This window comes from Prunus persica, chromosome G4 (assembly GCF_000346465.2).
Source record: "Prunus persica cultivar Lovell chromosome G4, Prunus_persica_NCBIv2, whole genome shotgun sequence".
NCBI classification, from domain to species: Eukaryota; Viridiplantae; Streptophyta; class Magnoliopsida; order Rosales; family Rosaceae; genus Prunus; species Prunus persica.
This window is the reverse complement of record NC_034012.1, coordinates 7,710,618-7,723,461: the sequence shown is the minus strand read 5'-3', so window position 1 is coordinate 7,723,461 and position 12,844 is coordinate 7,710,618. Positions and strand designations below refer to the sequence as shown.

The 12,844-nt window shown below is 35.5% G+C and overlaps 1 protein-coding gene across 8 annotated transcripts; it reads right to left on the bottom strand.

The window, feature by feature from the left end:
- On the bottom strand, positions 342 to 12,844 carry LOC18780634 (molybdenum cofactor sulfurase). Of its 8 annotated transcripts, none has more exons than XR_002271380.1 (22): positions 12,434 to 12,844; positions 12,053 to 12,151; positions 11,811 to 11,869; positions 11,385 to 11,545; positions 10,767 to 10,918; positions 10,153 to 10,279; positions 9,279 to 9,381; positions 9,153 to 9,198; positions 8,702 to 8,740; positions 8,437 to 8,593; positions 7,809 to 7,905; positions 7,036 to 7,152; positions 6,043 to 6,120; positions 5,698 to 5,799; positions 5,398 to 5,473; positions 4,034 to 4,144; positions 3,252 to 3,319; positions 2,644 to 2,795; positions 2,168 to 2,390; positions 1,406 to 1,545; positions 989 to 1,102; positions 342 to 897 (listed from the first exon to the last, which is right to left on the bottom strand). XR_002271380.1 is itself a non-coding variant. In XM_020562829.1 (22 exons), the coding sequence occupies exons 1-22, from the start codon at positions 12,543 to 12,545 to the stop codon at positions 787 to 789; spliced, it is 2,451 nt and encodes an 816-aa protein (XP_020418418.1). In that variant the 5' UTR covers positions 12,546 to 12,836; the 3' UTR covers positions 342 to 786. The 8 variants fall into 8 exon arrangements, 4 of the variants coding, with proteins under 4 accessions (XP_020418418.1, XP_007213648.1, XP_020418417.1 ...); XR_002271381.1 differs by having other exon boundaries at positions 1,406 to 1,542; XM_020562829.1 differs by having other exon boundaries at positions 1,406 to 1,542; positions 2,158 to 2,390; positions 12,434 to 12,836.

The window sequence follows — 12,844 nt, the reverse complement described above, 5'->3', positions numbered from 1 at the left end:
AAATAAAAACTATTAAAACAAATTTAAAAGATGGGAATGTGCTGCACCTGAGATGAAACTAAATAGGTCGAAAGTACGATGATGGAATTACCATATTATCATTAATTTTCGAAATTCTTCCTTTTTACTTTGACCAAAAAGTTCAGATCGAAATCTTTTTACCCAAACACGGCGTAGTACTTTATTATGCAACACTTGCTACAAAGTTCAGGTTGAAACTTGAAAGAAGGCACAGGTGGAAGATGAAAACCGTCGTCTATTATCCTCATTCAAAAAGATGACCAACTATTTGACACGCCAAATTTTCCCTAAACTTTGCTTTCTAAAAAAGAAGGTTTGAATGACTAATGAAGCAGAGAATCTGATTATATGTCAAATATTACATTGTTGATTTTCAAAATTATTGGCAAGAGATGTAGCCAGCATGAACAACTTTATGTTTCCAAGAACTGCAAAACCAGAGTATATGAATTTAGTAAATACTTACGTTACACACAGATATACAATATATATTGGCACTGAAGAGCTCAAACATGTATAAATGTCATCCCATTTTTCTGGGAGGCCACAACCGTATAGAGAAAGTGTGTATAAATTTGGTCGAATGCTTCTGTAGAGGACTGTTGTCAAGTTCTATAATTGGACTACTAACATGTATACCAATCTCTGAGAGCTCTGTCATTGGGAATGCATAATTGTATCCGAAAGCTTCTATAATTTCCCGAGATGGAAGTACATTATTTGTTAGATTCTGCAGGAGTGTTGATCCATGCACATGCCATGAAGCTAAGAGACATTTGGATGTACATCTTGCCCCACTTGAAGCCACAAATCACCATCCCTCCCTACTGGTTCGCTTCTTTCGTATTTCAGCAGTATCCCGAAAAAAATCTTTCCCTGAATCCGCAAAAGTTTTGATTTTATTTGCATTAGTAAGAATTAAAGACAACAAAATAAACATTACTTTTTAATAACTGTAATGGATGACCTTCATTCTCCTATACGATGCTAGAGTGGCCAAAGGTTCATTCGACTTCTGCAGTAGTCCAGCTTCGTCATGAACAATGTTGATCATCTGGCAACGGTTGCATCCACCCAGGGACTAGGAAACAAAAAAAATAGTGAGACCATCCTTACATATGAAGTAAATGATACTATATTCAGTAACTGGTTTCATAAAGTTTCAAAAATTCATGTAAGATACACATATAATTATCATCTCTAGACTCAAGTTCCATGAAGCAAAAAACCATTTTTACATTAACAATGCATCTCACAGAACTATAAACAATCACAACTTCAAAACATATTCTGGACTATATTCTAGACTCTGGAGTATCCAGAGGAACACCAGTGTATCTCTAAAATTATCCATTACTTTCTCTATTCAAGTTATAGAACTTACTGTGAAGTACTTATTTCCAATTTTAAGAATTTTCCATCCATCTTCAGCATATGGTTCACCTCCAGATATGACAATGTTGGGCCGAAATCTCATTGGACTTATTTGGCTTGCTGCTCCACAAGCACCTTTTTGTACATCTTCTGCCATCAATCATTCAGTTGCATAAACTTTTAAATCAATAAATATCAGGGGAAAAACAATTCTTATACACCAAATGACAACTAAATTGAAAAGAGCATAGACACCAATTGTTTTAATATCGAAACTTCACTGCACGTGGCTAACTTCGGGCCTTTGGTAAAATTTTGGAATCTATTCTTCAGCTAGCTACCTTTTGGTGGGGCTGTAACCACAAACCAAAAGTGCTTGACATCTTCACATTCCTTTTACTCTGCATCAAGAGGTTCCACTCTCTGGAAAGCTAATCATGCCTGATTTTAAGGAGCAATCAAGTATCATAACACTTAGCCCATTCTTAAAATCCTCAACTAATTTCCTAAAAGGTCTTGGGCTGTCTATAATGTGATAGGGTAGGCATAAGAAAGGTATTAGGCCGGAATTTAGTCAATGAGGGGGAAAAAAACAATAGGAAAAAAAGTATTTTCTCAAAGATTCCAGGGTACAGGAAAATCAATCCATATTGCAATTGTATTCAGAACAGAAGATAGCTCATGCAAGTCTCGATCGTTTCACATCAGAGTGCAAGAATTTATTCGCTATATGACTTGCAACAGTTCAATGTAAGAACATACTTGTGCTTACTCTGTGGCTGAGGTCAGACACGCTTTCCTCAGATATCAATAAGAACTGAGCTTCATTGGAAAAATTCAACACGCTCTGCACCTCTCTTCTCATGCTTGCACTTTTGATCTTATTCAAGCAAAAGTTGTGACTGGAACTAAAACAGCGGAATAAAGTGCATGGTCGACCAATGGCATTGCTGAACCAAATATTGACTTCATTCTTGTAGCTCTGTACTTCATATCTAAGCCCCCCCAAAAAAAAAGAAAAAAGAAAGAACAAAAAAACAAACCAAATGTTAACCAATAAACCTTTATAGAATGTAAACAAAGGGAATTTTCTAAATTACTTCAAAACAGCGACAAATTAACAAATATATTATCATTGTAATAGTATCTAAACATTCCATCAATCCAACAAGTCTAACAAGGCCATGACACTCTAGAACAAAGGAGTAACAAGCAGTTAAAAAGACAGATACACAAATATTATCTTGCCTTTGGCCATTTAACTTAATTTGTTCGCTCCCACCATTACATGAATCTGTGATAAAGTTGATTGGCAGTTTCACTTGGCATCGTGGTGACTCTACAAACAATATTCCCTTGTCGAGGTCAATAAAAGTACTTATAAAGCACATTTCAGGAACCTACAAAACCAAATTCAGAAGAGTTAAAAGTTAATGCTAATCAATTTTTTATGGTCAAAGCATAAACAAATTTGATGTTCACTATGCTCCAAAATTTGAAAGACTCTCTGAAGAGCAGATCAGACACCTGGACATATTACCCACATAGGCCGCCCTAGAATAAAGAGCTCTTTTAAATTTTATTTTATTCTTTTCCCTACTCTTTCGCCTATAAATATCCCATACCTTTAACTACAAGGAAAAAAACCTAATCCTCTTAATTAAAAATATGAAAAGAAAAAGTTACCCATACCCTAGGCACAACATCGGCATGGCATGAACACGAATGTACCCATCCCACGTGTTGGAGCCATGCCTAGGGTCTGAGCCAATTGCACTGTGTTTGTGCGCATTCGCATGTGCTTGAAACTACTAAATTGGGTTTTTTGGTCGAAAACTACTAAATTGGTATTTCACCTTCTTCTGTGTAAGAATTTCACCACTTAGGCTTGCAAGAACCCATTCCCGATCATGAAGCAAACCTGCTAAAAAACCACCCAAAAAATAATAAAATTCCATTAACCAATACACTCCCAGATATGACAAAGATTCTACCCATCAAACAGGGATATTCAAATAATGGAACATACAGTGCCTCTAGGCCCTCTATATATTGTCACTGCATTAAGATGCATACATTCATACATACATACATACATAGAGACACAAATATATATAATAAATAACAAACGAAATTTTGCTAATTTCCTGGAGCAGCACAAACTTATAAGAAATGAACAGATAGTATGCCAAAGGAAAAAAGGAAAACAATTATAAAATCATAAGGTTCAATCTACATTCTTGAAACCGTGAAACACATCCAGCTTTATTAAGTCACCAAGGTTCAACAACAAAATTTGGTTCTGGTAAATGTTAATACATGTTATCTTCAAGAGATGAGTACAATTCCAATCTCTTCTTCTTTATGCTTCGCCACATATAACCACTGCTTGCTACGCTCTTCACCGAAATAGGGTGATCCTAAGTATGATAATCCATGGGGGTGTAACTTTTCTTTTCCATCATAATTACTATCAAATAACACTTGTTACATAAGATTAACTGGCACGGCAGGCTTGTATCCTTGTGTTATTCAAAAAGGTGCCTCCTACTGGGTACAATATTATTAAATTATGATGATATTTTACACAACTATTCCAAGAAAAAACACACAAAATGTGAAGACAAGAAATAGCTACCAGTAGTGCTCAAAGGCCAACTTTCCACATTGAATCCTGCACATGATTTTATTGGGTAAACAGTGATAGACTTGAGATAGAAACTGGCAGCTCCTAGTCTGCTTTCAGAACCTACAATATATTAATAAGTAAACGAATTTTAGTGTAGAGCAACCCATGTACACAAAACCCACAATGAAAAGAGCATAAAGAAAGCAAAAACTGACGAGATATAGGAGACATGGAAAAAGCTCACAAGGCCCACTCAATTAACCATCCAAAATCTGGGCTTTGGTTTCCATAAATGAGCGCTCCTCTCCTTAAATAAAAAAACTCTACTATTTCTCTCATCCAATATCATTAAAAAAATGTGGAATGGGAGATGAAAAAAAGTTATATTAGAGAATTTGTATTTTAAGAGTATAAGAATGCTTCTACTTTGTTTATGGGCTTAACTAGTATCCTAAATTAGGTGTTTCGGTTGTTAGCTAGTTTCCTATTGAATTAGGGTTGTACTCTATTTAAACAATTTCACAATTATAATTTAGGTAGAGGCACACGATGCAAGCCAGTTTGTAGCCATGTGAATCCTAAGTTATTGAAGTGAGAAATAAAACCATGTCAAAGTTCAAAGATCCCCAAATATAAAATGTCTGGTTCAAAATTTCAGACAAGTTGAACCCTAACACATTCAGGAGTAATACTGAAAGACTATTGAAGATCTTAAAGATCATATCCAAAGAAACTCAAGGCTCAAGGTGGCATGAGAACATTCATTCAAGGTAGCACAAGTACAAATCCAATTCACTTTTATGTTTTGAGTTTGCTTTAAAATTATAAGTTTCAATTATGTTTATGACTGATTTAACAAGCTAGGCATAATTAGCATCTATGCTATCTCTTGAATGGCTGTTCTTTTGTAAGAACATTTGGTTCCTATAGGAGTGTAATTTAGTTTCCTACGTCGCCATTGTTTAGTTTCTTATTATAACTAATGTTCTGCTTCATGTAGACCCTGTAAGTATTATGATTGAAGCACCTTATTCTCTCCCTCTTTATTTCTCAACATACAATACCATGCAAAAGACACCACACATAGATGCGTCATCCGTGCTGCATAGAATTTTACTATTCCCAGTCCTTTTCTTTCCTATATTAATAACATGAAAAACGATCACTTCATCTTGTGAGGCAACGGAAACAATGACATGGCTTAAAATTTTGAAAATGCAAAGAAAATAAGAATTAAGAGAGGGTGGGGAGGAGCAGGAGATTGGAATCCTCCACAGGAAATGAAGATATGTAATTTAAACCAAACTTCAACTCTTTCAGACCAGAGTATAAAGCAATATATAAATTAACCTTCATTTAGAAAGGGGATGAACCTTGCATTAGTTGATACCCACTTTCAATCCAATTGGGTAACGCTATGAAGGAGCTTGTCACGAAATCAATAAATTTCTGCATTTCATAAAACAAGAAAGAGAAAAGAAAATCAGACTGGAATGAAAAGCCCAAATTGGTGTTTTTGCCTTTCAAAATCTAAGAAAACAAACATTTGTTAGTTAAAGCCTGGAATGTTGTGCTTCACATCAGCTTATGCATAAAATTGGAAAGGAAATGCTGCAACACTGTACACTTCAAATTTTAACTATACTCTCTATGGCTTGAGAAAGAACATCTACCTTTGCATCTTCAAATGTTGACATATAACCAAAGGATACTCTCACCGCTCCAGTAGGTTTTTCATGAATTATGTCATGATCATCCCAGCAAACATGTCCAGCCTAATATCCAAAACCAAATTGTTAAGACTATTTCATACCCTCAAGCAGAAACTGAAAAGACATGCCATGCGGTGGATCATTCAACTAGAATAGAATAGTCATTCATTAACTAAATCCTAAGAAAAGTCTGAAGTGAGCCCCAATCCCCCACACGTCCCCACCCCTTCCTTTCCCCTCGAAAACCACAACAACAACAAAAAAAAAGAAAAAAAAAAAGAAATCAAAATAAACAGTTCCAAATACCTCGAAGTTTGAACGAAGGTCCAAGTGAGACAAGCCAAGATATTTTGCACATGCACCGGGATTGCAAAAGCATCCTGTCTACATAGAAAGGAGGATATAAAAGAATGTCAGGACCCGTCACAAGTGGAGTAAAATTGCTGATCTTTCTCTCACCCAACCAGATTATATATCATTACATAGAACAAATTTAGGAAATGCATGCAAAATATGAATTATATACATAGATTGACATAAGTTATCTCAGAAGATCAATTGCGTTTAAAAACAGAAGAATATTTTTATAAAATCCTAAGTACCAATTTTGGTGAGCTTAACAGAAAGAAAAATTAAAAAACACATTCCACGTGGTTCTGACACCAAGGAAATGCTGAAAAATCGCCAACATATTGCAAATGAATAACACCTTGAGAAGTGACCAAGAGATGCTTATGCTATATCCTAAGCTATTGTACATCATATATTTTGGTAATTTCACAAAGGCAAGAACATCCTAAGCTACACAACAAATATTCCAACACTGCTCAAAGCTGATGCTCAGATATTTAGCATACCAAGTTTGTCGACAAATGAATGGAAGAGAGTACTAGGCACACTCTTTGTCAAGATATCAGCAAGTTCTTGTCATGTCTTCACAAAAGGAGTGCATATCACATCACACCAGATTCCAGGTTTTCTTCTAGTTCTATTATATTGGACTGGATTCTATTGATGACAGCTTTATTATCACTATTAGAGTTTCATACATTCCTGGGCATCCATACCCAATTCCCTTAGAAGGGTTTTGCCCAAATCAAATCACAAACCCTAGGGCCACCCAACAGTGTAAACCTTGCAACGACTTTAGCAATTTCAAGTTACCTATCATTTGTGAATTAGGTAAAATAAATAATAAATAAATCACATATTGCCATTTCTAGTAGAGTAGCATAATTTGATTGTCACACAAAGACCGAAAGGATGGGTTGAATGCCAAATAACATCTCATAAATTTACCCGTAACTGAATTCCAGATAAAGATGCCAGTTTTTCCACTTCACGGTATCCAGACCAGGAGCCATCCGACCTTTTCAAGTTGAACGAGACTGTAGGACCAAAGTCATGAAATAATGCCTAACAGAATAAAGTTTTGAAATATATCAGATTGTTATCTACAAATCTCAGAAAACATAGAAGAAAGAGATTCTGTCCATAGAGCATTTACTAAATTGATCAAAGATTAGACTTCTAAACTAACTAATTTACAGAGCATCGACAAACGAATCGAAAGTTCTAAAGAATTGACACATTAGACCTTAATAGTATATCAAACAGAGTCATCCATGTTAGCTAGACCCACTGAAAGTCGAGAAGGTTAATACAGTCAATGAACTTTTCTCTAATGTGCCAGGTAAACAGCACAAGCACCAAGGCATCACCCTCAGTCTTAAGAGGAGGTGCCACCACCTGATACAACCAAGATGAACTCAACTCAAACTGGGGATCATGTGTCAGACCAAATTTGAACTGGCATCTTGAAATTTACATAATTGGACCACAGTCGGATATAAAAAGAATCATGCAGTGAAGTTGGCTTACTTGAAATGAATCAGAAGCCTTTGTTTTTACCAAAAAAAGAAAAATATAAGAAGTTCTAACTGCCACCCCCATCCTTCCTCCTCCACAACACCAAGAGATATAACATATGAAATGACGTGCATTTCATTCACTTAGTAAACGTGGCAGCTTTACTACAAAAAGAAAAGTAAGCATTCAAATACAAAGGAAACCTTGGAATCTCCATAAAGTGTGCAAACACGGGCTCCATTTTCATGCCTCAAGCCCAAGAGCTTCTTCCTCACGTACCAGGCAAGAGATGCTGTATGCCTAAAATAATAGCAAGGTCATGCATGGTTCAGAGCATTTCATCTATATCTATTATCTAGACAAAGATTATTAACTGAAGATGGAAATGAAAACGTACGAAGATCAAGGAGAATACCCATTTCTGGCAATGGAAAATTAAATGAAATTAAAATATACCACAGTTTTTTTTATATATGATGAAAATTATGAGGAAAAGACTTGCAGAGTCATACTTAACTTTTTTCATTGTCCAAATGCAATGGCAGGAAATATTCTTAGCAGAAAATTGAGACAAACTAATGATGAGAGAATGCAGATCCATCATTGTCCTACCTAGGTAGAGATCAGCTAATTCTCAATGTAAAAAGTGCATATATCAAGAAAAATCCCAAGGATGATTCATGTCACAATACAATACGATGATTTTAACTTATTTCAGAGGAGCAATTCAACCGTATTACATGCATAAAGGTTTGTTTAGAAAATGAGGAGTTATTTTTATCACTACAGAGTACAGACAATGCAATTTGAAACTAAAAAACTATAACATACCGAGATATGGCAGATACAGTTAGGGAATTAAGAATTTTGAACCCATGGTGAACAGAAGCTATGCTCAGGAATGAAATGGTGCCATCCTCAAAGAGCTCTTCCACACTTTTTCTTCTCCTAACAAAGTCAATATCAGCAATTGAGGTTGCGACTGTGCCTGAAATGTTCGTATGATTACCAACTGTATTACTATACTGACTAGTGTGACCCAAAAAAAAAAAACTATACAGACTAGTGATAGCAAATTAGATATCTAGGTGCAAACCTCCACTGAAGTACGTCTTCTTCAATAACCTGGAGGCATCTGTGTTGTAAAATAAAAGTTCAAATAAGAAAAACATATCCCTAAGTTTTGATATTACATTTCAAGATGATACACCACCAAAGAAAAAATTAATGGAAGTAGCATGAACAAAAAATTAGAACATAATTTTCACAAGTAGTAAGTTCATGCAAGCAACCAAGAAGAGATCTAGTGGCCATATTTCTATAATTTTCTGTGACATCCTACTTTAAAGGGAAGAAAATGGCACATGCAACAAGAACTAAAATCACAAATAAATGAACTAGGCCTACCCACCCTTGGAAAACAAGATAAAAGGCAATTTTAGTACTTTGAAGGCAATATCACAACATATATATGAGACTGGTGAAAACTTCTAACACACCACCAAATTATTTTTAAAATATGATTATGTTCATTATTAGTTACTTACCATTTCGAGCAATGAGCACTCCGAGTCCAGTTGGATAACCAAACAGCTTAACAAGAAACATACAGATACAAAACATTAATATCCAAAGGTAATGGTTTCTAACAAAATCCAAACAAAGACATGTACCTTATAGAAAGACATAACAACAAAATCTGCCGGATATAATGATAAATCTGGTGGTTCTGTAGCAGATCCTTTTGCAGCATCAATCAAGACCATCCAGCGCCCACTTATGATATAAAAAAAGTAAAAATAAAATAAAATACTAAATGCATAATATTCAAATTGAAGAATTTTTAAAGAAATTCTCAAAAATTTAATTCCTCTATAGTATACTAGCTAGATGTCCCAATATAAACAGCAAAGCATACTAGAATGAGCAAAACCTATGCTGTCTAACATAGAAGCATTCAAAGAGAGATCATCAGCAAAGATTCTATACTTGTCTTCCAGGAAAACCCTTCATTGAAAAGAAAGACCAAAAGGCAGAAAAATAGAGACTCGGAGGATAAATATATATCACATTCGCAGAAAAAGACAAGACAACCAAGCCAACAGAAAACATGTGCAGAGACGCACTAGCATGCACATGTTTATGCATGCATTTGTCTGCATACTAATGTTTGTATAGAGGATCTTCCATTCATGATATATTTTTCTTCCAGAAACAAGTCATGACACAACAGCAACATAGGTATGTACATTCAAAGCAATTCTGCCTTTCTTTTCCTTTTTATTTTATTTTTTGTAATAGAAAAGGTGAAGAACATGAGAAGAAGAGAGGTCCATAAATTAATGGGAAGACAACAAAAACCTCAACCAGCCATACAAAGTAACATTCGGCTCTCTACCAATATAACCACATCCATTGAAAATTCAAAACTGATATTACAGTTATATTCTGCTTATGCAAGATAAACTGGTCTCATTAATTCAGATTAGAATCATATGTGAATGGCAGAGCAAATAAAAAGTTTACTGGATATAATGTATGACCTACTTGCAAAATGGAGAGCCTTCCAGAATTCTTGCCGGATCTTCTTTAATTATCTTCACCAAGTCAAGGCTGAATCTCAAACCAGAAAAATTGCACTCTGAGGGGAAGGCAAATAAGTTATATGCCTCTCCTGCATCAGGAAAATGAAATGAAATCAAATTCATGTACGTTATCATGAACTCTCCTGAAAATATCAGTATACATAACTGTTATTTATAACAGTATCCGCAAACAAAGTACAGGTATGAATATGATTTACAATTATTTGTCTCATATTTAAGACCAACACTTTCACAACAGGCTTAAAGAAATCAACAACAATAACTTATAAATGATAACATCAAACCACTAAAAACCAATTAAATTTTCACCCATTGTACAGTTTTTTACAACTGACTGGTGTTGCAACAGATATCCAATGAAAAATTGTCATAATCTTGAATGTCATGAAATCCCAATTTTAATTCAGCCAAACCGTTTGAACCCCCTTTCCCTACCAAAGACATGCATGAAAATGCATACGCAGATAGCAACCATCCAAAAATGCTAGGAAGATGTGCTGCGATCAAGGTCTTGCCAACTTTCCATCAATATCTAATGCGTCCAGTCAGAATTACCTGTTGGCTCTTCCAGGGAACTTGCTTCATTTCTCCTTTGCACTTGGTACTGCAACACCTTCATAGATGCTGCAGTACCATTGGATACTCCATGATGCACAGTCTCTTCAACATCTATTGCAAAGGCTGCAGCTCCTTGATCCAGAGCATATCTAAACTAATTAAGGGCTACATATATGGCGCTCAGACTCTTAAGAAGGTGAAAATGAAAAACACAAGAATAATGACGTCAATTCAAAATTATAGTAGAGTGTACAAAATATTGCATACAAAACAAACTGGCCCAAGCTCTCCATTTGATTTCAAAAGATTTCAAGAAAAACAACATCCGGTAAGGGAACATATATACAGGTCCAAAGACCACAAGCATTAATGGTACACAAAGTAAGTCTGTAATATCACTCAGAAGTCAATCATCTGACAAAACTGATGTTCAACTTCCATGCCAAACATTAAGCACAAACTTGTAAGTTGAGACATAAATGCTGGTGAAAAGGATCCTCTCCATTAAATGTACAAACAAAAATTCTAGAATAATCATTGAAAAAGAAAAAAAAAAAAAAAAGAAGCTAACCCCATCTATTAAAGATGATGACTGAGTGATGCATGTTAGGATACTCTCTGATCCCAAGGACACTATTGTGGTTCTCCATCGTGTATGTAAAACAGCTCTGACAGCTCCAAGGAAAGGCCTCCCCTACCAGCTTCAGTGCCGCTGTAGCCCCAGAAGTGAATATGCAGCTGTAATCTTTTGGCGATGCTTTACAATAGTCAAGGACCTATACGAATGTGACAGGGCTATTCAGAAACTCACTAAAAGTACGAACTGTGGGACCAACTATTAATCTTGCACATGAATCATCAGGAAAAAAAAAATCATGATAACAAAAATTACTCATAAAGATCAATTCAGGACAATTAGTGGTCATAATATTCCCACTCTATCCAACTACCTGGAAAAGATTAGAAAAAATATATTGAACCTTTAAAATTCATTATATTGTGAGGACTAACACCAAGGCAGCTAGAGATAACATATGATACCTGTTGGCGGGCTTCCCTTACAATGTCACTAGTGGAAGAACTCGTATCACTTTGACTATCTGAATTTAAATTAAGGAACTTAATGAAAAGCAACCATGAATAACAACAAGGTCATAAATTAAATTTATAAGACAATTTGATTTCAACAACCAGCAGAACAAGATTATATTGCAAATCCTGTTCCAGCAATTACATAACGATTTCTCACACCACAATCATTCATTTCACATGTAATAGGATACGTGGGTTTCCATAAACATTGGTAGTGAAGTCTTTAAAGATTGCTTCCATCTGCAACTCAGAGTACATAGTCGCACCAGCATGGTCCAAGTACACAAGACCTACATTTCCCAAACCCATGAGCATCAATAGCCAAAACCCAATAAACAAACCTCACCAACATTCCCCTGTATGCCCACCAAGAAATAAATTTTCAGAACTTAATTCATTTCCCCAGCTCAATTAAAAACTAGAAAAATTGCACTTGGGTTCAACAAATAAGACTGAAAATGATAAAACCGAAAGCTTATTTGCTTCTTGTCATTTTTTTCAGCTCAAATTTCTCAAGAAGCAAACAGAGAGCAAAGGGATAGAATATAGAAGCGAATTAAAGAGAGGCAGACCATCTAATCGTTTGAATTCGGTTGCTCGGATTTCGTCAATGGTTTTGGGACCGTTCGGGTACCCATAATGCTCCCCAAACTCCCTCAGAAACGCTTCCTTACTTGCCTCCATGCTCGATCCAACAGTGACAGAACAACAGAGAGAGAGAGATTCGAACGCCAATAAAGTTTTGTGCTTCCAAGCGTTCTGGAGTGTGTGGTTAAATTAAAAACTAAAGGAAGAAGCTTTGCACCGCCTTAACATGTACGGCCATATTCTAAACGAGTCGGTCCATATATGTGCATTTCCACTGAACTGAACCCAATTTTTTCTGCAGACCAGAAGAAACAAACAAAAAGATTTTCTATTTAAATCTCACACTTCTCTTAATTCACCCATATTCTAAGTTCACCTCAACTTTTAATTTAAAA